This window comes from Aegilops tauschii, chromosome 2 (assembly GCF_002575655.3).
Source record: "Aegilops tauschii subsp. strangulata cultivar AL8/78 chromosome 2, Aet v6.0, whole genome shotgun sequence".
NCBI classification, from domain to species: Eukaryota; Viridiplantae; Streptophyta; class Magnoliopsida; order Poales; family Poaceae; genus Aegilops; species Aegilops tauschii.
Window position 1 is genome coordinate 650,651,830 of NC_053036.3, and position 25,431 is coordinate 650,677,260.

Sequence of the window (25,431 nt, forward strand, 5' to 3'; positions counted from 1 at the left end):
AGCCGTTGAAGAACGAAACCGCCAAGTGCGAGAACAAGAAGAAGCTCTTCGCTGGGAGATACAAGAAGAAGTCGTGCATCGCGAAGAACAATAAGAAAGGCGCAACCAAGAGCATATCCCTCGTCCTCTTCCACGGCAAGAACGACATCAAGGGGAACATGTGCTTCAAGACCCTCCTCCACGCCAAGAGCGACCTCTCGAGGAACTAGCATTTGAGGACCTCCCTCCATGACAAGAGCGACATCAAAACCGCTACTTCGATGAAGAACTCCGCTATGGCAAGCTCAGTTCACCATGCCCAAGTTCTCCGGGAGCAATGACCCCGAAGAGTATCTCTCAAGGGCCTTGAAGGCGGACAAGATATTCCGTCTTCACAACTACGACGAGGAAAAGAAGATCGCCATGGCCTCCCTCGAGTTTCAAAGACTACGTCCTCATTTGGTGGGAACAAGTGATCGAGCGACGACATACAAGAGGCGAACCACCAATCACAACTTGGACGGAAATGAAGGATGTCATGAGAGCTCGCTTCGTGCCTACACACTACACCCGTGATCTCTTCAAGAAGTTGCAACTCCTCAAACAAGGCACGAAGACGGTGGAAGAATACTACCAAGAAATGGAGATTGCCATGATACGAACCAATGTCAAGGAAGACGACGAGCAAACAATGGCACGCTTCTTGAACGGCCTCAACCACCCAATCAAGCGGATTGCCGACTTCCAACCATACTCAAACCTTCTCGAGCTAGTTCATCAAGCGACCAAGGCCGAGCGACAAGTTCAAGATGACTTCAAATACGCCAAGTACTCGTCCAAGACCTAGGGCTCCTACTCTCAAGTTCCCGCGACTTCAGCACCTCCTACCTCAACTAGAGCATCACCAAGTACCGGCGACAAGTCAAGTTCCAAGCAAGCTACTCCCTCCTCGACTCGTCCTCCGGCAAGCACCTACAAGTCCAAGTCTTCCTCATCTTCGGCGCCACCAAACGACACCGTCAAGACAAGTTCATTCAAGTGTTTCACATGTGGTGGCCGAGGACAAAAGTCCTTCGAATGCACCAACAAGCGAACAATGATCTACCCGCACCGACACTACTTCACCACCGCAAGCACCGCGAGGACCGATGACAAGAGCACGTGCACGCGCCATCGAGAACGAGGTTGATTCTCTCCTCTTCGAGTTTCGTTCGGAATCGCGTGAGAATTGGGTTCTACCTCATAAAGACATGTTATGCATTCTAGGGTACCAAGGAGATGATCGTGAGAAGGAGTAGGTGAAGCTGCGAGCATCCATGGAGCAAGAGAAGGAAGGAGAGATCGAGAAGAGTGAAGGAGGAGGAGGGGCAAAACCCCTGGACACCCCGGGTGCCCGGCACCTGCAGCCCCCGGGTGCCCGGGCTCCTGCCAGCCTCCAGCCGCGCCCCAGGGTGCCCGGGCCTTGGCCGGCCGGGTTGTTGGAAATATGCCCTAGAGGCAATAATAAATTGGTTATTATTATATTTCCTTGTTCATGATAATCGTTTATTATCCATGCTAGAATTGTATTGATAGGAAACTCAGATACATGTGTGGATACATAGACAACACCATGTCCCTAGTAAGCCTCTAGTTGACTAGCTCGTTGATCAATAGATGGTTACGGTTTCCTGACCATGGACATTGGATGTCGTTGATAACGGGATCACATCATTAGGAGAATGATGTGATGGACAAGACCCAATCCTAAGCCTAGCACAAGATCGTGTAGTTCGTTTGCTCAGAGCTTTTCTAATGTCAAGTATCATTTCCTTAGACCATGAGATTGTGAAACTCCCGGATACCATAAGAACGCTTTGGGTGTACCAAACGTCACAACGTAACTGGGTGACTATAAAGTTGCACTACAGGTATCTCCGAAAGTGTCTGTTGGGTTGGCACGAATCGATACTGGGATTTGTCACTCCGTGTAAACGGAGAGGTATCTCTGGGCCCACTCGGTAGGGCATCATCATAATGTGCACAATGTGACCAAGGAGTTGATCACGGGATGATGTGAGTTACGGAACGAGTAAAGAGACTTGCCGGTAACGAGATTGAACAAGGTATCGGGATACCGACGATCGAATCTCGGGCAAGTAACATACCGATGGACAAAGGGAATTGTATACGGGATTGATTGAATCCCCGACATCGTGGTTCATCCGATGAGATCATCGTGGAACATGTGGGAGCCAACATGGGTATCCAGATCCCGCTATTGGTTATTGACCGGAGAACGTCTTGGTCATGTCTGCATGGTTCCCGAACCCGTAGGGTCTACACACTTAAGGTTTGATGACACTAGGGTTATAGGGAATAGATATACGTGGTTAGCGAATGTTGTTCGGAGTCCCGGATGAGATCCCGGACGTCACGAGGAGTTCCGGAATGGTCCGGAGGTAAAGATTTATAAATGGGAAGTCCTGTTTTGGTCATCGGAAAAGTTTCGGGTGCTATCGGTAACGTACCAGGACCACCGGGAGGGTCCCGGGGGTCCACCAGGTGGGGCCACCAGCCCCAGAAGGCTGCGTGGGCCAAGTGTGGGAGGGGACCAGCTCCAGGTGGGCTGGTGCGCCCCCCCCCCCCCCCACCAAGGCCCAACGCACAGGGATAGTGGGAGGGGGCAAACCCTAGGTCCAGATGGGCCTTAAGGCCCACCCTTGTGGCGCCCCCCCCCATCTCTCCTCCCCTTGGCCGCACCCTAGATGGGTTTGGGGGCTGCCGCCACCCCTGGGGAGGGAACCCTAGATGGGGGCGCAGCCCCTCCCCTTCCCCTATATATACTTGAGGTATTTGGGGCTGCAAACATACGAGATGGTCTCTCTCTTGGCGCAGCCCTACCCCTCTTCCTCCTCCTCTCCCGCGGTGCTTGGCGAAGCCCTGCAGGATTGCCACACTCCTCCATCACCACCACGCCGTCGTGCTGCTGCTGGACGGAGTCTTCCCCAACCTCTCCCTCTCTCCTTGCTGGATCAAGGCGTGGGAGACGTCACCGGGCTGCACGTGTGTTGAACGCGGAGGCACCGTTCTTCGGTGCTTAGATCGGAATCAACCGCGATCTGAATCGCTACGAGTACGACTCCTTCATCCGTGTTCTTGCAACGCTTCCGCATCGCGATCTACAAGGGTATGTAGATGCACTCCCCTTCCCCTCGTTGCTAGAGCACTCCATAGATTGATCTTGGTGATGCGTAGAAAATTTTGAATTTCTGCTACGTTCCCCAACAGTGGCATCATGAGCTAGGTCTATGCGTAGTTTCTATGCACGAGTAGAACACAAAGCAGTTGTGGGCGTAGATGTTGCCAATTCTTCTTGCCGCTACTAGTCTTATCTTGTTTCGGCGGCATTGTGGGATGAAGCGGCCCGGACCGACCTTACACGTACGCTTACGTGAGACAGGTTCCACCGACTGACATGCACTAGTTGCATAAGGTGGCTAGCGGGTGTCTGTCTCTCCCACTTTAGTCGGAACGGATTCGATGAAAAGGGTCCTTATGAAGAGTAAATAGAAATTGGCATATCACGTTGTGGTTTTACGTAGGTAAGAAACGTTCTTGCTAGAAACCTATACAAGCCACGTAAAAGCTTGCAACAACAATTAGAGGACGTCTAACTTGTTTTTGCAGCATGTGCTATGTGATGTGATATGGCCAGAAGATATGATGAATGATATATGTGATGTATGAGATTGATCATATTCTTGTAATAGGGATCACGACTTGCATGTCGATGAGTATGACAACCAGCAGGAGCCATAGGAGTTGTCTTTATTTTTTGTATGACCTGCGTGTCATTGAATAACGCCATGTAAATTACTTTACTTTATTGCTAAGCGCGTTAGCCATAGAAGTAGAAGTAATCGTTGGCGTGACAACTTCATAAAGACACAATGATGGGGATCATGATGATGGAGATCATGGTGTCATGCCGGTGACGAAGATGATCATGGTGCCCCGAAGATGGAGATCAAAGGAGCAAAATGATATTGGCCATATCATGTCACTATTTGATTGCATGTGATGTTTATCATGTTTTGCATCTTATTTGCTTAGAACGACGGTAGTAAGTAAGATGATCCCTCACTAAAATTTCAAGAGACGTGTTCCCCCTAACTATGCACCGTTGCGAAGGTTCGTTGTTTCGAAGCACCACGTGATGATCGGGTGTGATAGATTCTAACGTTCGAATACAACGGGTGTTGACGAGCCTAGCATGTACAGACATGGGCTCGGAACACATGCGAAACACTTAGGTTGACTTGACGAGCCTAGCATGTACAGACATGGCCTCGGAACACAAGAGACCGAAAGGTCGAACATGAGTCGTATAGTAGATGCGATCTACATGGAGATGTTCACCGATGATGACTAGTCCGTCTCACGTGATGATCGGACACGGCCTAGTTTGACTCGGATCATGTATCACTTAGATGACTAGAGGGATGTCTATCTGAGTGGGAGTTCAATAATCAGATGAACTTCATTATCATGAACATAGTCAAAAGGTCTTTGCAAATTATGTCATAGCTTGCGCTTTAGTTCTACTGTTTAAGATATGTTCCTAGAGAAAATTTAGTTGAAAGTTGATAGTAGCAATTATGCGGACTGGGTCCGTAAACTGAGGATTGTCCTCATTGCTGCACAGAAGGCTTATGTCCTTAATGCACCGCTTGGTGTGCTGAACCTCAGCGTCGTCTGTAGATGTTGCGGAACATCTGACATACACGTTTTGATAACTACGTGATAGTTCAGTGCGTAATGCTAACGGTTTTGAATTGTGGCACCAAAGACGGTTTTTGAAACGTCGCGGAACATATGAGATGTTCCGAAGACTGAAATTGGGATTTCAGACTAGTGCCCACGTCAAGAGGTATGAGACCTCTGACAAGTTTCTTAAGCCTGCAAACTAAGGGAGAAAAGCTCAATAGTTGAGCATGTGCTCAGATTGTCTGAGTACTACAATCACTTGAATCGAGTGGGAGTTAATCTTCCAGATAAGATAGTGATGGTTCTCCATAGTCACTGCCACCAAGCTATTAGAGCTTCGTGATGAACTATAACATATCAGGGATAGATATGATGATCCTTGAGCAACTCGCGATGTTTGACACCGCGAAAGTAGAAATCAAGAAGGAGCATCAATTGTTGATGGTTAATAAAACCACTAGTTTCTAGAAGGGCAAGGGCAAAAGGGATACTTCATGAAACAGAAATCATTTGCTGCTCTAGTGAAGAATCCCAAGGTTAAACCCAAACCCGAGACTAAGTGCTTCTGTAATGAGGGGAACGGTCACTAAAGCAGAACTACCCTAGATACTTGGTAGATGAGAAGGCAGGCAAGGTCGACAGAAGTATATTGGATATACATTATATGAATGTGTACTTTACTAGTACTCCTAGCAGCACCGGGGTATTAGATACCGGTTGGGTTGCTAAGTGTTAGTAACTCGAAATAAAAGCTGCGGAATAAATGGAGACTAGCTAAAGGTGAGATGACGATGTGTGTTGGAAGTGTTTCCAAGGTTGATGTGATCAAGCATCGCATGCTCCCTCTACCATCGAGATTGGTGTTTGCGTTGAGCATAAACATGATTGGATTATGTTTATCGCAATACTGTTATTCATTTAAGGAGAACAATGGTTACTTTGTTTATTTGAATAATACCTTCAATGGTCTTGCACCTAAAATGAATCTCGATCGTAGTAATACACATGTTCGTGCCAAAAGAAATAAAATAGTACCACATACTTGTGGCATTGCCATTTGAGTCATATTGGTATAGAACGCATGAAGAAGCTCCATGTAGATGGATCTTTGGACTCAGTCATTTTTGAAAAGATTGAGACATGCGAACCATGTCTATTGGTATATATGCATGAAGAAACTCCATGCAGATGGATCGTTTGGACTCACTTGATTTTGAATCACTTGAGACATACAAATCATACCACATGGGCAAGATGACTGAAAGGCCTCGTTTTTAGTAAGATGGAACAAGAGAGCAACTTATTGGAAGTAATACATTTTGATGGATGCAGTCCAATGAGTGCTGAGGCATGCAGTGGATATCGTTATGTTCTTACTTCGCAGATGATTTGAGTAGATGCTGAGTGTATTTACTTGATAAAACACAAGTCTGAATTATTGAAAGGTTCAAGTAATTTCAGAGTGAAGTTGAAGATCGTCGTGACAAGAGGATAAAATGTCTGTGATATGATCATAGAGATGAGTATCTGAGTTACGAGTTTGGCACACAATTAAGACATTGTGGAAAGTGTTTCACAATCAATACCGCCTGGAACACCACAGTGTGATGGTGTGTCCGAACATCATAACTGCACCCTATTGGATATGGTGCATACCATGATGTCTCTTATCGAATTACCACTATCGTTAATGGGTTAGGCATTAGAGACAACCGCATTCACTTTAAAAGGGGCACCACGCAATTCCGTTGAGACGACACCGTTTAGAGAAACCTAAGTTGTCGTTTCTTAAAAGTTTGGGGCTGCGATGCTTATGTGAAAAAAGTTCCAGGCTGATAAGCTCGAACCCAAAGCGGATAAACGCATCTTCATAGAATACCCAAAACAGTTGGGTATACCTCCTATTTCAGATCTGGAAGCAAAAGTAATTGCTTCTAGAAACGAGTCCTTTCTCGAGGAAAAGTTTGTCTCGAAAGAATTGAGTGGGAGGATGGTGGAGACTTGATAAGGTTATTGAACCGTCACTTCAACTAGTGTGTAGCAGGGCACAGGAAGTTGTTCCTGTGGCACCTACACCAATTGAAGTGGAAGCTTATGATAGTGATCATGAAACTTCGGATCAAGTCACTACCAAACCTCGTAGGACGACGAGGATGCGTACTACTTCAGAGTAATGCGTGATCCTGTCTTGGAAGTCATGTTGCTAGACAACAATGAACCTACGAGCTATGGAGAAGCGACGGTGGGCCCATATTCCGACAAATGGTTAGAATCCATGAAATCCGAGATAGGATCCATGTATCAGAACAAAGCATGGACTTTGGTGAACTTGCCCGATGATCGGCAAGCCATTAACATAAATGGATCTTTAAGATGAAGACGGACATGGACGGTAATGTTACCGTCTATGAAGCTCGACTTGTGGCAAAGAGTATTTTCACAAGTTCAAGGAGTTGACTACGATGAGATTTTCTCATCCGTAGCGATGCTTAAGTCCGTCAGAATCATGTTAGCATTAGCTGCATTTATGAAATCTGGCAGATGGATGTCAAAACAAGTCTCCTTACCAGTTTTCGTAAGGAAAGGTTGTATGTGATACAATCAGAAAGGTTTTGTCGATCCTAAGGATGCTAAAAGGTATGCTAGCTCCAGCGATCCTTCCATGGATTAGAGCAAGCATCTCGGAGTCAGAATATACGCTTTGATGGAGTGATCAAAGTTTTTGGGTTTATACAAAGTTTGTTAGAAACTTGTATTTACAATAAAGTGAGTGGGAGCGCTACAACATTTCTGATAAGTATATGTGAATGACATATTGTTGATCCGAAATGATGTAAAATTTCTGGAAAGCATAAAGGGTTGTTTGAAAGGAGTTTTTCAAAGGAAGACCTGGATAAAGCTGCTTACATATTGGGCATCAAGATCTATAGAGATAGATCAAGACGCCTGATGATACTTTCAAAGAATGCACACCTTGACATGATTTTGAAAGAGTTCAAAATAGATCAGCAAAGAAGGAGTTCTTGGCTGTGTTACAAGGTGTGAGTATTGAGTAAGACTCAAGACCTGACCACAGCAGAAGAGAGAGAAAGGACGAAGGTCGTCCCCTATGCTTTAGACGTAGGCTCTACAGAATGCTATGTTGTGTACCGCACATGAAGTGTGCCTTGCCATGAGTTGGTCAAGGGGTACAATAGTGATCCGGGAATGGATCACATGACAGCGCTCGAACTTATCCTTAGTATCTAGTGGACTAAGGAATTTTCTCGATTATGGAGGTGAGAAGGAGTTCGTCGTAAAGGGTTACGTCGATGCGAACTTTGACACTAATCCGGATGACTCTGAGCAGTAAACCGGATTCGTATAGTAGAGCAGTTATTTGAAATGGCTCCAAGTAGCGCGTGGTAGCATCCACAAGATGACATAGATATTCGTAAAGCACACACGAATCTGAAAGGTTCAGACCCGTTGACTAATAACCTCTCTCACAAGCATAACATGATCAAACCAGAACTCACTGAGTATTAATCACATAGTGATGTGAACTAGATTGTTGACTCTAGTAAACTCTTTGGATGTTGGTCACATGGTGATGTGACCTGTCAGTGTTCATCACATGGTGATGTGAACTAGATTATTGACTCTAGTGCAAGTGGGAGACTATTGGAAATATGCCCTAGAGGCAATAATAAATTGGTTATTATTATATTTCCTTGTTCATGATAATCGTTTATTATCCATGTTAGAATTGTATTGATAGGAAACTCAGATACATGTGTGGATACATAGACAACACCATGTCCCTAGTAAGCCTCTAGTTGACTAGCTCGTTGATCAATAGATGGTTACGGTTTCCTGACCATGGACATTGGATGTCGTTGATAACGGGATCACATCATTAGGAGAATGATGTGATGGACAAGACCCAATCCTAAGCCTAGCACAAGATCGTGTAGTTCGTTTGCTCAGAGCTTTTCTAATGTCAAGTATCATTTCCTTAGACCATGAGATTGTGAAACTCCCGGATACCATAAGAACGCTTTGGGTGTACCAAACGTCACAACGTAACTGGGTGACTATAAAGTTGCACTACAGGTATCTCCGAAAGTGTCTGTTGGGTTGGCACGAATCGATACTGGGATTTGTCACTCCGTGTAAACGGAGAGGTATCTCTGGGCCCACTCGGTAGGGCATCATCATAATGTGCACAATGTGACCAAGGAGTTGATCACGGGATGATGTGAGTTACGGAACGAGTAAAGAGACTTGCCGGTAACGAGATTGAACAAGGTATCGGGATACCGACGATCGAATCTCGGGCAAGTAACATACCGATGGACAAAGGGAATTGTATACGGGATTGATTGAATCCCCGACATCGTGGTTCATCCGATGAGATCATCGTGGAACATGTGGGAGCCAACATGGGTATCCAGATCCCGCTGTTGGTTATTGACCGGAGAACGTCTCGGTCATGTCTGCATGGTTCCCGAACCCGTAGGGTCTACACACTTAAGGTTCGATGACGCTAGGGTTATAGGGAATAGATATACGTGGTTACCGAATGTTGTTCGGAGTCCCGGATGAGATCCCGGACGTCACGAGGAGTTCCGGAATGGTCCGGAGGTAAAGATTTATATATGGGAAGTCCTGTTTTGGTCACCGGAAAAGTTTCAGGTGCTATCGGTAACGTACCGGGACCACCGGGAGGGTCCCAAGGGTCCACCAGGTGGGGCCACCAGCCCTAGAAGGCTGCGTGGGCCAAGTGTGGGAGGGGACCAGCTCCAGGTGGGCTGGTGCGCCCCCCCACCAAGGCCCAAGGCGCAGGGATAGTGGGAGGGGGCAAACCCTAGGTCCAGATGGGCCTTAAGGCCCACCCTAGTGGCGCCCCCCCTCTCTCCTCCCCTTGGCCGCACCCTAGATGGGTTTGGGGGCTGCCGCCACCCCTGGGGAGGGAACCCTAGATGGGGGCGCAGCCCCTCCCCTTCCCCTATATATACTTGAGGTATTTGGGGCTGCAAACATACGAGATGGTCTCTCTCTTGGCGCAGCCCTACCCCTCTTCCTCCTCTTCTCCCGCGGTGCTTGGCGAAGCCCTGCAGGATTGCCACACTCCTCCATCACCACCACGCCGTCGTGCTGCTGCTGGACGGAGTCTTCCCCAACCTCTCCCTCTCTCCTTGCTGGATCAAGGCCTGGGAGACGTCACCGGGCTGCACGTGTGTTGAACGCGGAGGCACCGTTCTTCGGTGCTTAGATCGGAATCAACCGCGATCTGAATCGCTACGAGTACGACTCCTTCATCCTCGTTCTTGCAACGCTTCCGCATCGCGGTATACAAGGGTATGTAGATGCACTCCCCTTCCCCTCGTTGCTAGAGCACTCCATAGATTGATCTTGGTGATGCGTAGAAAATTTTGAATTTCTGCTACGTTCCCCAACACGGGTGCCCGGCCCCCGCACCTCCAACCGCTGGACGCTGCCCCGGGTGCCCGGCCACCCCACCTGGCGACCTCCAGCGCTCCCCGGGTGCCCGGGTCTTGGGCCCCCGGGTGCCCGGCCTCCCGCCCGCCGCCCCCTGAGCAGGCCGGGTGCCCGGCCCAAGTTGCTCGGGTGCCCGGTCCCCTCCGGTCCAGCCGCGTGTATTTGGCCTTTTGGCCTTTGTACCCCCCTCTCTCAACTTGTTTCGTCCCTAGACTATTTAAGGGCACCTCCTAGGTCATTGGTAGGGTTAGCAAAGTATTTTAGAACACCAAAGAGAGCTTTGCTCCTTGTATCCTCCTCCTTTTGGAGATCAAGACCCCTCTTTGGGAAGAATCCTTGTGGATTGCAAGACCTCGCAAGGGAGTAGATCATCATCAAGACCTCACCTCCTCTAGGAGTGGGAAGAACCTTACCTTGTGCTTGTTTCCTTGGATTCATCTTGTAATCTTGTGGATCTCATGTATGCTACTCTAGTGGATGTGATATTTGGGTTTGTTTGAGTGATTTGTGCCTTGTGTTCTTGAGTGTTCTTCCTCCTTTTCCCTCTCCAAGTGTGAAAAGACCCCCTCTAGGGTTTCACCCTACAACACTCCTTCTTCTCTTCCTAGAGCCGCGTGCCATCGCCGCCGCCTATTCGGAGTACTCGTGCAATGGCACCACCGGCAACTACACGGCGAGCGACGCCTTCGGGGCTAAACTCGCGCGCCTCACTGCCAAGCTCCCCACCAACGCCTCCACCTCTCCATCCCTTTACGCCTCGGCGGCCATCGGCACCTCCTCGGAAAAAGTCTCCGCTCTCGCGCTCTGCCGCGGCGACATCACGGTCGCCAGCACGTGCTCCGGCTACCTCCACAACGCGTTCCAGCAGCTACGGGCGCTATGCGCTGGCGAGAGGGATGCGACGTTCTACCACGACCTCTGCACCCTCCGCTACTCCGGCGAGGATTTCCTGGGGCGGCCGGAAGATAACAACCCGGTCATAAACGCCATGGACGTTTTTTATAAAAGGAGGATGACCCCCGGCCTCTGCATCTGGGCGATGCATACGGCCACTTTATTAATTATTCTCACAAGACCTTACAAAGCCATACAACAGCAAAACTAAAGCCACCGTCTAAGCAACAACTGTCGCTACACCTATCCAATTGATGAAGTGGCGCAGATAGTCTGGGCCTAATACCAAACAGACATCGCAGCCAAACCTAAACATCTAAGATCTAAGGTCCCAACCAGGACGCCTGTCGGGTATGGGGCACCTACCAGTCCGGTGCACTCCTCAACCAGGACGCCTGCCTGGTATGAGGCCGCCGCAGCCACCTGCCACCAATCCATCTTTAGAGTTGTACTGTTGCATGTACCGTGCCAGGTCTCTCTGCCATCCACGCCACCACGACGCCCGACAGCGTCGTCCTCCTGCGCGAGCCCATCCTCCCACAGCGAACTCCGAATCTGCACTGCGCCACGCTGTCAAGATCCGTCGCCATCAGTGTGTAGGATGCATCACCGCTCCACCAAAGAATCCGTCCTCTGGTCCCTCGATCACGTGTGTCCCTCCAAGAATGACGCCCCCAAGGGAGGAACGACACCAGAGCGCCGCCGTCATCCGATCATCCGATCTAGGGTTTCCCCCGGAGGTAGCAGAGAGTGGCCTTGAACTTCTCCACGGCGATGCCTTCAAGAAGGGCACGACGCAGATAGCGCCGCCACCACCGGCCTTAGCAGACGCCGAAGGCAAGTTTTCACCCAGATCAATTCGAAGGGATTCAACTCTAGTGCACGGGCCGCCATCACCACCAGCACCACCAGGCAGAACCCTGGAGCATCGGCAGATCAGCGAGCCACCGGCACCACCGCATCCAGATCGCCGGCCACGCCGGGCCGCCGCCATCCCCCGCGTCGTCTGGGTCAGAGACGGAGCCGCTGACCGCGCACAGGGACCGCCGCCGCCTGCACACGCCGAAGCGCCGCCGAGAGCCCAGCGCCCGCCACCGCTTGCCGAGGGCCGCCACCGCGCGCCCCGAGCGGACTCCCACGCACACCGGGGGAAAACGCGAGCGTGAGCCCTGCCGTCGCCCCCAAGCCCGCACCGGCGCGCCCCACCTCCAGCGCCAGATCCAGCAAGTCATGGGAGAAGAGATCCCGCCGCCGCCGACGCCGACCGGGCTTTGCCCGGTGGCGCGCCCCGGCAGCGGCGAGGAGGAGAGGTCGGGGGAGGGGAGGGACGAGGACGCGGTGGCGCTAGGGTTCCTCCCGGTCGCCGCGCAGGGGCGACACGGGAGGAGTCGGGGCGGAGGAGTCCTGGGAACTAACGACGACTCAGTAACCATATACTGATCTGGACGTGAACGGGTCGACGTTTGCTGCGTGGGACAGCGGGAACGCGACGTCCCGGAGCTTCTTCCTGTCCCTGGTTGGCACTCTATTCGGGGAGATGGCGATGTACGGCTCGTATAATTCCACGGTGCGCCGGTTTGCCAGCGCCGTTATGTACGTCAACCCGCAGCTGCCGACGGTGTACGGCCTAGCGCAGTGCACGCCGGACCTCTCCCCGGGGCAGTGCTGGCACTGCTTCCAGGGCCTCCAGGAGCAGACGCGCCAGTGGTACGACGGCCGTGAGGGCGGCCGCATCGTCGGCGTCCGGTGCAATATTCGCTATGAAAGCTACCAGTTCTACGACGGCACGGCCGACGTCAGGATCGGCTTACAGGGTGGCTCATCTTCACCAACAGAAAGCAATGGTAAGGGACAGTGTACTGTGTACCTCCTTTTTTTTATGAAGGGCCATAGAAACATGAGCAACTGGTGGTACTTAATTTGTTGAACTATTTTAGGTTTTCTAGTTATACTATTGTTGCATAGTAGTATTTATTTTTGTATCATGCAGGAAGCAAGCACAGAAAGACCCTAATCATCATTCTATGCGTGTCCATTACGGTGTTCTGTTCTATGTTGGTTTGCTGCCTTCTACTCATGAGAAGGCTAAGAAAAGGAGCTGGTAAGGAGAAGACAACACATTGCAATTTCAAGAAAATTTCGTGCTTTTTCTCGACGTCATTTAACTCATTACCTGCAATTAAATATCCAATTCAGGAAAGACGAAATTAGAACAAGCACATAAGAGGAACAACTCCAAGACAGAGGAGGCACTGAAGCTCTGGAAGATCGAAGAGAGCAGCTCAGAATTCACGTTGTACGACTTCCCTGAGCTCGCTGCTGCCACGGATAATTTCTCCGAAGAGAAGAAGCTCGGACAAGGCGGCTTCGGTCCGGTGTACAAGGCAAGTGGATATGCCATTTACCATGTAATGTGATCGATCGAACGCTATTCTTTTTGTTACCATTGTGTTTCTTTTCAGGGAATGTTTTCTGATGGAACCGAGGTGGCGGTGAAGATGCTCGCGGCGCAGTCTGGGCAGGGCCTTGTTGAGTTCAAGAACGAGATCCAGCTCATTGCCAAGCTGCAGCATACCAACCTCGTCAAGCTCGTGGGTTGCTGCGTGCAGGAGGAGGAGAAGATGCTGGTGTATGAGTACATGCCTAACGGAAGCCTAGACTTCTTTATCTTCGGTACATTACTAACTACGTGCAAGAACTTTTCTTAAGACCATCTTCAGTTCTTCCCATGAATGGAATTCCTGATATGGTAGCCACTTTGTGCAATGTAGACCAAGAGCGGGGGCCCTTGTTGGACTGGAAGAAACGGCAACACATAATCGAAGGGATCACGCAGGGGCTCCTGTACCTGCACAAGCACTCGCGGGTGCGCATCATTCACCGGGACATGAAGGCCAGCAACATATTGCTGGACAAAGATCTCAACCCCAGGATCTCCGACTTCGGCATGGCCAGGATCTTCGGCTCAAACGTGGTGGAGGTCAACACCAACAGGGTCGTCGGCACCTAGTAAGAGAAGCATTTTTACCCCTTCTTTGAGACGCAAACTGTGATGAATAATACAGCGGCACCTCGTAAGAGAAGCATTTTACCCCTTTTTGAATGATTTGAAGATTGCTCACCGCGCCTGCCGCTTCAAGTTTTGTGTTGTACTCTGTCTAGCGGTTATATGGCACCTGAGTATGCTTCGGAGGGCCTCTTCTCGGTCAAGTCTGACGTCTTCAGCTTTGGTGTGTTGCTGCTGGAGATAGTGAGCGGAAAGAGGAACGGCAGCGGCCACGGCCAGCACTACGGAGAATTTGTCAACCTCCTCAGCTACGTAAGCTTGTGCTGAAGTTTTTAGTTTCATGAGTTAACAAGAACATATATAGCACACGCTTCCGACCAACTTGGACATCTCCCAAACCCTAGCTCTTCTTGTTCTTAGACTAGACAAAATATGAAAGGATGTGTCTAGGTCTCAGTCGACTGACACTTAAAATGATGTAGTATATAACAAGGAAAAAGGAAAATTGAAAAGATAAATTTTGTACTGCAAAATCAAAGAAATATAGCATCAACTGAGACTTCGTGAAGTTTAAGTCGACTGAGATTTAGCAAAACTGAATTCAAAAATGAGCGGCTTATCAGTTACCATAAGGTCAAAAACGTCGTATTTAGTGTTCACATCAGCAACCTAAGCCATTGACGGAAATTAGATGTCATTAATTAATTAATGTGGCGTACGATTCTATTTTTGGACGACAGGCATGGCAGCTGTGGAAGGATGGGAGAGCGTTGGAGCTGGTCGACCCGACGCTGGGCCACTGCAACGAGCAGGTGACGGACATGATGCGGTGCGTCAAGGTGGCGCTGCTTTGCGTGCAGGACAACGCCATGGATCGGCCGACGATGTCAGACGTGACGGCGATGCTGGGCCACGACGGGGTGCCCTTGCCGGACCCGAGATGGCCGCCGCATTTCCACCTCAGGGTCACCAGCGACGATGAAGAGGACCGTGCGGGCAGGTCAGGGGTGCGGACACGGTCGACGCACTTCACCGGATCGTGCAGCACCAACGACATGACCATCAGCACCATCCAAGAAGGGAGGTGATTGCTTTCTCCTATTCCAGATGCTGAGGGAAGAACCACGTGTGTCTGTCTCAGTGTCTGTGTATGTTGAAAGGCAGACGGATTGTGTAGGTTTGAGATGTTTCCGGCCAGGCTGTCGACGGTGTCATCACCGTTGTTGTACAGATTATACGCTATATATTGCATGGCACAAGATGAGCCGTAAAATTGTACGAACTATACTTCTGGCTGAGGCTGGACGTACCGAGCGGGCCAAAAAGCCAGCTTCTGGACCGCCCGAACCGGACCGAAATTGGAGGACCGATTGAAAAAAAAACCTGTCCGGTTTGTAAAAAGATGCCCGAAAAGAGGTCCGGTCCGGTCCTGTTTTGGCCGAACTCAATGATTGAGTACTCCTCGCAAAGATCACTCCCTCCTTCTCAAGTTGTGACAAATGGCGCGCTGCATATGTGCCACTTGTTGCAACCTGGTAGTTTTCCTTTTTTCGCTGATCTGTTTATGCAAAACATTTTATCTCTTAAACCGTGCTTCGAAATGTTGTACCGTTTTAATCGTTGGATTCCTCGCGTCGAGATATTCAAAACTAGATCCCATATTAATAGGTTTTGACGAATCTTTTGTCACACAAAAAAACATTCAGAAAAACTAAACCGGGAGCACGGTTTTTTCCCTTTCCGAAAGAGGCACGACCGTGCCTCTCGCAAAATCACAACCGTGCCTCTCGCGAAAGGAGAAAAAACAAAAAAAAACAATTTTCCGTTTCTGAGAAGGCACGGCCGTGTCTCTCGCGAAAGCACAACCATGCCTCTCGCGGGAACAAAACCGTGCCTCTCGCGAAAGAAAAAAAAACAGAAAATGCGTCTTTTTTCGTTTCCGAGAGGCACGGTCGTGCCTCTCGCGAAAGCAAAACCGTGCCTCTCGCAGAAACAAAACTGTGACTCTAGCGGAAGAAAAAAACAGAAAACACCTTTTTTTTCATTTATGAGAGTCTTGGTCGTGCCCCTCGGGAAAGCAAAAACCGTGCCTCTGGCGGAAGCAAAACCGTGACTCTCACGAAAGAAAAAAAACAAAAAACTTGTTTTTTCTCCGTTTCTGAGAGTCATGGTTGTGCCTCTCACGAAAGCAAAACTGTGCCTCTCGTGAAAGAAAAAAAGAAAACGCATTTCTTCACGCAAACAAAAATTCCCAATTTTTTATTCCAAAAGCTATGGAAGACCGGTGGAAAACCGAAACGTCGAAAGAACCCGTTTAAAAAGCCTAAAACACGTGCGAAAAAATAAAAAAATAAAATCCGGAGGGAGTGCCACACGTGGCGGGTGGCTAAGAGGGCGCGAAGTGGTGATGATCGTTGTGAGGCTCCCGAAGAAGCACTCATCAACTAATAGCTCTCTGTTTTGGCTCGGTCCACTCGGTTGGACCGAATGTTTTTTTTTCATTTTCTGAATAATGCAGACGAGGCCCAGCCCGTCCGAGGCTCCTGTTTCTGACCAAGCCCACCAAAACACTCGCAGCACTGAACTCGCAGCAATTTATGTTGATGGCAGTCACACTTTGGGCTGTTTGGAGTGTAAAGAGGAAAGCGGTCTATGAGGATATCCACCGATCTCCTTTGTCTACACATCTATTCATTCAACGGTATATCGCTGAGTTCCAGACCCAGACAAAGGTTTCGACGATGAGAACGCCCGACCAGCCACAGAGACCGAAGCAATGGCTGAAGCCGCCGCATAATATGTCGAACATCAATGTGGATGCAGCAGTTGCAGAGAGGCAGGGAGTGGGAACCATTGCAGCAGTAGCCAGAGATGAGTCAGGAGCGTTCTTGGGGGCGTCAACGCTGGGCTTCACAGCGATCACCAACCCTACAACCTTAGAAACTTTCGCAGTGGGGGAGGCGTTGGCACTGTCGGAAGATCTCCAACTACGGTCGATCCATGTAGCCTCCGACTGCAAGGAGGTGATAGACAGTATTAAGGAGAAGAACAGAGCAAAATACGGAGCGATCGTGCATGAAATCATAGACTACTCTAGTAGATTTAATTCTTGTAATTTCGTTCATGAGTTTAGGAGCAACAATGTGGAGGCTCACAATTTAGCAAAGCATGCATTGAAACTTGGGGTCGGCCGCCGTGTGTGGTTAGGTCACCCCAGGAACCTCTCTTTCGTCCCGGTCCAACTGGTGACGATGTAATAAAGCTTTGCGAATTGTCTCAAAAAAATGTTTCGCTAAAAGAAAAAAAGAACAAAAAAACGCACCAGGTCACACACCAGAGCTCTCGCCCCCGCCCCCGCCGCCGCGCCCCCTATTCTCATACGCCGCCATCGACCTCTCCACAACAAATCACCATGTCCATGAGCTCTACCACCTTAAGATCTCCTTCCCCGCGCAAGGAATCGGTTTAATTCGTCCTGAAATCGTCGCCATGGTCGTCGAGTCCGTCGGTGACGGTCGCGAGGAGGAGGAGAACAGACTCGAGGTGGAGTGGTGAGAATGGTGGGCCAGCAGCGTGTTGTTGGCGGCGGCAAGGAAACCCTAAAAAGTTGTGCGTGTCTCTCGGTCTTGAAGAGATGATAACAGCACCAATCCATTTGTCAGTTGAGATTTTGGGACCCACAAACCACCAGATATTTCAGATAAGGAAAATTCTCAAGCCTTTCACCTGGCAGGGGCACTAACTCACCAAAACTACTGATCAACACTGACATAGTCTTGTGACTTGGAGATTCAACGGTGTGCAGCAGACAAAAAAAACACATCGGAGGCGTCGAAATCTGAGGCCTGCAAAACTACTACATTAAACTAGCTAGTGCTCCGTTACTTCAGAAACTTGAAACAAACACAAAAGACTTGAGAGTCTTAAACCTGCTGCAAACCAAATTGTTGTAGCATAGTACTTCTGAAACCTGATCTTAAAAAAAGTGCAGTAAGGCAAGCAGAGGCTTTCAGGCTCTCAAGTCATGAGCTAAGCACATGCATGCACTCACTGCCTTAGCTAGCTATGCTGCACACTGCAACAAATTCCCTACTTTTGAAACAATCTACAAACCAGGCTATCAATTGTTGTAGCTTATTTGTAGTCTGGAACAAATATTCATAATTACTCTTATATCTTATTGAGTACATAAAACCTGTTCATCCAGAAACCTCACAAGGTAATAATCAGTTAGTAACTTCATACTAAGAACTAAAATTGAGTCTGATCCCTGTGGACTAATAAAACACTGTTTCCTGAAGACGAAGCTGGAAACTAAACTGTTTTCTTAGTTGTCAAGCCTTTTTTGCTGAAATGAAACACTAACCCAGGCTATCAATTACTTGTATCAACGATTATATCCATCATCATGGGATTGAAGGGATGAACCATGCCAGAGGCGGCCAGCTCCTGTGCCGCCCGAGGCCCTCGACCTTCTCCGCCCTGCCCTCCTTGAGGCTGAACACCCCGGCTCCGTTGTCTTCATCGTCCTTGCACGGTCCCTGATCGTTCTCTGTGTAGTAGATGCAGCCGGCCCTGAGCTCCGGGTGCTCCCTCGTCGACATGCACAGCGAACTGTTCACCCCCACAAACAGTGCGGCGTCCCCGATATCGTCCGTTTCCCTCCACTGTTCGCCGTCAAGGCCTGCACCTTGAAGGAGCACGTCCTCCGAGGGCGGGAGTACTTATCCGTGGTCTCCTCCTTGAACTCCTTGAGCACCACCATCAGCCGACGGCCCGCCGCCGCCACGAGGTACTTGCGGCAGCACAACGATGAATCGCCGTCCGCATTGGGCAGCCTTGGCGCGACCACCATGCTCGTGAACACGCCGCCGGCATTGCCATCCTGCTCCCACATCTCCACGGCGCCGGCGTAGGTGATGGAGTGGAACTTGCCGTTGTAGTGGACGGCGTCCTCCACACCTTCATGCGAGGGAGCCAGCCTCCACCCGCCGCCTCTGCCGTGGCGAAGGCCGGGACACCGAATCGCGGTCCCGTGATCAGTATGGCGGCGGCGGGGCCCGGCGGGTCGGAGTCGGAGAGGACGACCTTGCGATAAAAGAAGCGACGCATCAGCTCGGTACCCATCGTGAACGTCCCCTGCGGCGGGCGGTCGCCGCCGTGGTACGGGGGACCCCTGAGGAAATCTTTCGGCTGGAGCATCATGAAGCTGAAGCCGCCCCACTTCTCCAAGAGGCCCAGGATGGTGGTGATGGCCGGGAGCGCGCGCTGCTTGCCGTTGACCGGGTTGACGAGGCGGATCCGGGCCCGGTCGTCGGCGATGACGAGCCAGCCGCCGGAGGAGGAGGAGCCCAGGAAGACTTGGCCGCACATCGCGGACTGCAGGGCGCGTAAGGTGATGGCAATGCGGTCGGAGAGTGAGAAGAGCGTCGAGGTGTCCGGGTTGTCGCCGCCGGGCAGGACGAGCCACGGCGCCTCTGGCCTGAACGCGCCGCACGAGGCGGGGAAGGAGGCCTGTTAGGGCTGCTGTAGGCCGATGAGGCTGGCTCGGTTTAGTCCCACCTCGCTTGCGGAAGGAGGCCATGACCATCTTATAAAGGAGAGATTCCTTCCTCATTTCAGTCAGAGCTTTTGAGATGGAGTGGGCTCTCTGCTGAATGTTGGCCCATGTGCGCATAAACGTCCAGAACGTAAGTAGAGTGTGGGCTAGATCAAGTTGGACGCTAACATCTGGTATCAGAGCCAGCATCGCCATTCTCAGGGGGATGAGATGTTAGGGCTGCTGTAGGGTTTAGTCCCACCTCGCTTGAGGGAGGAGGCCATGACCATCTTATAAGGGAGAGATTCCTTCCTCACTTCAGTTCGGGCTTTTGAGATGGAGTGGGCTCTCTACTGAATGTTGGCCCATGTGCGCATAAACGTCCAGAATGTAAGTAGAGTGTGGGCTAGATCAAGTTCAACGCTAACATCTGGTATCAGAGCCAGCATCGCCATGCCTTCCTGAGGGGCTTCTCAGGGGGATGGGATGTTAGGGCTGCTGTAGGCCGGTGAGGCTGGCTCGGTTTAGTCCCACCTCGCTTGCGGGAGGAGGCCATGACCATCTTATAAGGGAGAGATTCCTTCCTCACTTCAGTCCGGGCTTTTGAGATGGAGTGGGCTCTCTGCTGAATGTTGGCCCATGTGCGCATAAACGTAAGTAGAGTGTGGGCTAGATCAAGTTGGACGCTAACAAGGCCGCGAAGGCGAGGCGGTCCAGGGGGCTCAGGCGGCCGTGGATGTTGGCCAGCATGTCCGGCGGGAGGTCGGCGGCGCCGGCGACGGCGGCCTTTGATCGATTTCTGATGATGTCTAATTTTTGTTTTTTATGACAATCCCTCCGTTCCTACTATATATTGGCCTCCGTCACACTAAGGGGGTGTTTGGTTCAGGGACTTTTTAATCCCAGAGACTAGAAAAAGTCCCTAAAAAGTCCCTAGGAACCAAACGGGAGGGACTTTTTCTACAGGGACTAGAAAAAGACTCTACTAGAGAGTCTTTTTTGATTAGTCCCTGGGACTAGAAAAAGTCCTAGGACTTCTGAACCAAACACCCCCTAAAATTTTCTCATGATGTCGAAAAAAGATTTTCTCCAGCAATTTTTTAAAAAAGATTTTTCCTAGCATCCAGAAAAAAGAAAAAAATTCTACTCATGGGCTAATTTAATTCATGGCAACAATGTGTAAAAAATGGAGTCATGTTTAGAAATCATTATAATCATGTTTCTGCCCATGACAAACTTAGAAATATTTCTATGTTTTCACATGGGAAATTCTTAACATTTTTTGTCTTCCAAACATGGAAAATTTAGGTCTTTTTGCAACACTCCGATGGCAAGCTTCAGGAGTTTGCGGCTTCTGCTTCTGCTTTATTTCCTTGTTGGTTTCTCCCTTTTCCATGGTTCTTGGCTTGTAAGAAGACATGTGTCGCTGTCTCGGTGTTTTCTCCCAAATACAAATGACGCACACTTTGGTGTGTTCGAGAAAAATAATATTAGCTACCGTGAATAATGAACATGCAGGAAGATGGTTTCAAGTTTCAGAAGTGCGGAAATGTTAGCTAGTTTGGGGTACCATATTACAGATGGTTTCCCTGACCTAATCTACTTACTATGCAAGCTTTTTAAGACACATTGGGGGATCAGAAGTAAGCAGATTACACCTTAATTTTGTGTTTGTTTCAAACTTCAACCAAGTTGAGTGGTCAAGATTCAGAAGTCGAGAAGTGTTGTAGCCTAAATTTTTCAGGAGCTTGTAAGGCTCATATTTTGCCATGCCATGCATGATGAGAACACAGCATTCCCCCCTCCCCCCGCCCCCCTGCATGTGGTGATCAGGCTTAGTTGTTCTTTGGACAATCTACAGGATGTTGTTGGAACTGAATGGTGCAACTAGAAGTGATTGATTCATCAGTTTTTTCATTGAGATATTATGATTCATCAGAGTTGGTGGTGTGCCTGCGGTTGCAAATTCATACATTCTGTGCTCGCGCATACATACCTGTGAATCGGGAGGGAGAGATGTCTCAAGATTTACAATTGCAAACGCAGATCATCAGTAGCAGAGCTCAATGAGCACATGCCGCACGTCGCTCAAGATGGCAATGGGTCCTGAAACCCGCCCCGTGGGTTTTTACCCTATTAGGGGACACGGATAGGCGTCTTTCTATCCCCGTGGGGTTGCTGGTGGGTACATTATAAAACCCGCCATGTTACACAGATTTAAACCGTTTCAGTAGTACCTAACTCGAAACCCGACAATACCGTCAAAATACATTTTTTTAGCATGACATTGATCAATCTTGAATCAAGCGGCCCAAAGAAACAGCGCCAGAGCGCAATACCTGGTGGGTTTCGTCCCCGTTGCCATCTTGACACGCCGTCACTGCCGAATATGAACCACACATCCACATCGACCGTCTCTTAGAGTCGAACTGGCCAAGCGATGGTGATTTTTTAATCAGATTCTTGGGAATTTCTGCGAGCAAAATCAAGCCCGACCTGTCCACCGCCAAAGCTTGATCAATAATGTCACGCAGACCTAAAGCTTGCCAAACTTCCCAAGCTCGGCTGCAGGTGAACATCAAATGGCGAATATCTTCAGCACCTTGCTTGCATAAGGGGCATTGCGGCAAGACTTTAATATCCCTTTCCCGAAAAAAAAAATCCCTAGCTGCCAAATACATGCAGCTCTTCTCTATTGTTATATATTTGTTACATGAAGTCAAATAATTTAACGTCTCCCTCAAAGAATTTAAAACCAAACCTACAATGGGCACTTTTTGCTGTGTTGCAATTTGATGGCAAAAGGAAGCATCCAAAATTGCTTTCTAAGCACTCCAGCAAAAAACATATGTAGTGTATAATGCGCATAAACTATTTAATTTTAGCTTCAACCTTGCAATTTAACCCACCCAACAAGCAAGGGAATCAATCATGATATCAACCTATCGTGAAATGCACGGCGTGAACCACTCCAGCCAGCTGTGGTCCGTCCAGAGGCCATCGACCTCCTTCACCGTGCCGCCCTTGAGGCTCAACACCACGACGCCGCCGTGGGCGGCATAGTAGACACAGCCGGCCCTGAGCTCCGGGTGCTCCCTCGTCGACACACACAACGAACCCTTCGTCCCAACGAACAGCGCTGGGTCGCCAATGTCGTCCGTCTCCTTCCACTCCTTGGCGCCCGCGCCGAGGACCTGCACCTTGAAGGACAATGGTGTCCGCCAACCCGTGGTCTCCTTGGTCTTGAGCACGACCATCAGCCGTCCGCCCGGCGTCACCAGGAGGTACTTGCAGTTGTTCGTGTCGGCCGGCACCAGCCGAAGCGCTGGCTCGACCACCGTGCTCGCGAACATGATGTCGGCATCCTGCTGCCGCGACTCCTCCATCTTGCCCGAGCATGTGATCGAGTAGAACCTGCCCTCGTGGTGGACAGCATCCTCGACACCGTCAGGCGAGGGTCCCAGACTCCACGGGTCGGCTTTCGGCGAGGCGATGGGCTCGACGCCGTCGCGCGGGGGTGCAAGCCTCCACGAGCCGCCCCCCGCCGTCGCAAAGGCGACGGCACCGTACCCCAGCCCCGTGATCAGCATGGCTATGGCGCCGGAGTCAGAGAGGACGACCTTGCGGTAGAGGCAGCGGCGCAATGTATCGGCGGTCATCGTCACAGGGCCGTAGGAGCGCAGCGGGGGGCCCCTGAAGAACCACTTCAGGTCGAGCGTCAAGCAGGGGTTCTCCCCGCCGGTCGTGGCGTGGAGGCAGGGGATGGTGGTGATGGCCGGGAGCGAGCGCCGCTCGCCGGTGACAGGGTTGAGGAGGCGGAGCCGGGCCCGGTCGTCGGCGGTGACGAGCCACCCGCGGGAGGGTGAGGAGCCCATGATGATGTGGTCGAGCAGCGTGGGTTCCGGGGCGCGCACGGAGATGGCGTGGCGTCCAGAGAGGGAGAAGAGCGTGACCGTATCCGGGGTGTCGCCGGGAAGGACGAGGCACGGCGCCTCCGGCCGGAATGCGCCGCGCGAGGAGCGGAAGGCTGCGGCGAAGTCTAGGAGGCTCAGGCGGCCGTGGATGTTGGCTAGCATGTCCACAGGGAGGTTGGCGGCGCTGGCCCCAGCGCCGCCGCCGGGATCCATCGAACGATCGTTCCCCACGGGAGGTGGAATCGATCAACGAAATTATACGATCAATGATCTTCCGTATATGTAAACCCAGCCCACATCAATCAGGCGCCCAGTTGGGCCACAATAAGATTTCCTGTGACACGCCAGTAGGCCCAAAAACTGGGATTTGCACCTAACTTTAAAAATAGCTAAAAAAAAACATACAAAAAGGTTGGCATCGACACAATGAACTTGCCATTGTTGCGTCAAATAGTTACCATCCATGGCCTAACTGAGAAATTTTGGGGTCATAAGATCATGGCAAAATTATAGAATCACATGACAAGTAGAGAATTCTTGTGTCTTAGATCATGGCAAATTTAGAGAAAAATGTTGTATTTGGTCACATGACAAATGTAGCGATCTCGTCCTTCAAGAGCATGGCAAAATCTGGAAAAATGTTTATAGTGTGACAAGACTGATCATAAAATAAAATAAATCACAAATCCAGGCAAGTTTAGAAAGAAAAAAATGTGGTAAATTTGGACAACTAGATTTCCTAAATCATGGCAAATTAAGAAAAACGGGAAAATGGTGACAAGGCAAGGTTATGATTTTTTTTTATACCAGACATGCAAGTTTTTTGCAAAATACGTGATGGTCACATGGCAAACCTTTAGGTGCTAACGCAACGAACAAATCTTAATGCAGTTAGCAGAGATATTAGAAACAGTAAAAAAACAAATTGACCGGGTCGATCACCTGGTCATTCACCACACACCCAGACCCGACAAATGACTAAATTAAAATTCCTTAATCGATCTTGGTTTTCACCTTTGTCTTGGTCATTTTGCTTTTCACATGTATTGAATACAAGTATCCATGTTATTTCCCCTCTTCCGCCCTTGCTTGCGACCTCCTGGGTGTGATTGCCAAGAGCACGGCTTCGAGCTCCGACCCGCGCCCTGACTACCCGGTGGGTGCCCTGGTCCGGTGCCGCATCTTTGCGGGACCTCCATCGCTCGGCCGCGCCACCTCACACTCGGTCACCCACGCCGCGTTCCTGCACAACCGGCGGCGGCGTTGTGCTCTTGCCACTTGCGAGTTGGGCAACCGACCTACTAGGTGTGTGTAGAAATTGCACAAAGAGGCAGAGGGGTTGACCGGTTAGCTCACGTCCGTCTCCTCACTCTATTTGCCCCATGACACGTCGACCTGACAATTGGACCTACCCGTCAAATTCGGCGTCAAACGCATCTAATTGATCGATCAACGTTTTCGGAAAACTATGAACACAATAGTGGCGGTTTTTTGATTTTTTTGAAAGGTGGTGGCTTCCTCAATTAGGGTCCCCAATTGTGGTGTTTTTTTGCAATTTACTCCAGTTCTAAACAATGACAAGGTGGCAGAACGAACACCAATGAGCAGTCTGAATGAACCCTGCAAACCAAATTCCTTTCCTTACTTCTGAAACCCCAACCACTGTCTCAAACAGAAATATGATAGCATGACTGAACCTAATGAACGAAATGGACACGATTCAAGGTGATCAAAAGATTGGTGAGAGACAATAGACCGATGAAAATACAAAATGAAACTAAGGTCAAATATAACTGAAAGGATTGAAGGTCCAAACACTGATAAATAAGAAAACTAAACTGTGGGCGAATGTACTTGTTTGTTAT

The 25,431-nt window shown here is 49.9% G+C and overlaps 3 protein-coding genes across 3 annotated transcripts; 1 reads left to right on the top strand and 2 right to left on the bottom strand.

Moving 5' to 3' along the window:
* Positions 1-294: 294 nt before the first annotated feature.
* On the top strand, positions 295-15,386 carry LOC109749599 (putative cysteine-rich receptor-like protein kinase 20). Its single transcript, XM_073507603.1, is given in 9 exon segments — positions 295-416; positions 10,765-11,206; positions 12,533-12,950; positions 13,097-13,207; positions 13,303-13,490; positions 13,569-13,779; positions 13,878-14,115; positions 14,269-14,425; positions 14,854-15,386. Coding segments are annotated over 9 exon segments (2,235 nt in total). The 3' UTR covers positions 15,202-15,386.
* A 3,345-nt stretch (positions 15,387-18,731) lies between these two features.
* LOC141041452 (uncharacterized) lies at positions 18,732-20,402 on the bottom strand. The gene is made up of 3 exons (XM_073507604.1): positions 20,344-20,402; positions 19,135-19,595; positions 18,732-19,075 (listed from the first exon to the last, which is right to left on the bottom strand). Exons 1-3 carry the CDS (start codon positions 20,400-20,402, stop codon positions 18,732-18,734), a joined length of 864 nt encoding a protein of 287 aa, XP_073363705.1.
* A 2,192-nt stretch (positions 20,403-22,594) lies between these two features.
* LOC109749598 (uncharacterized) lies at positions 22,595-23,779 on the bottom strand. The gene has a single exon (XM_020308545.1). It carries the CDS (start codon positions 23,777-23,779, stop codon positions 22,595-22,597), a length of 1,185 nt encoding a protein of 394 aa, XP_020164134.1.
* Between the last annotated feature and the right edge of the window lie 1,652 nt (positions 23,780-25,431).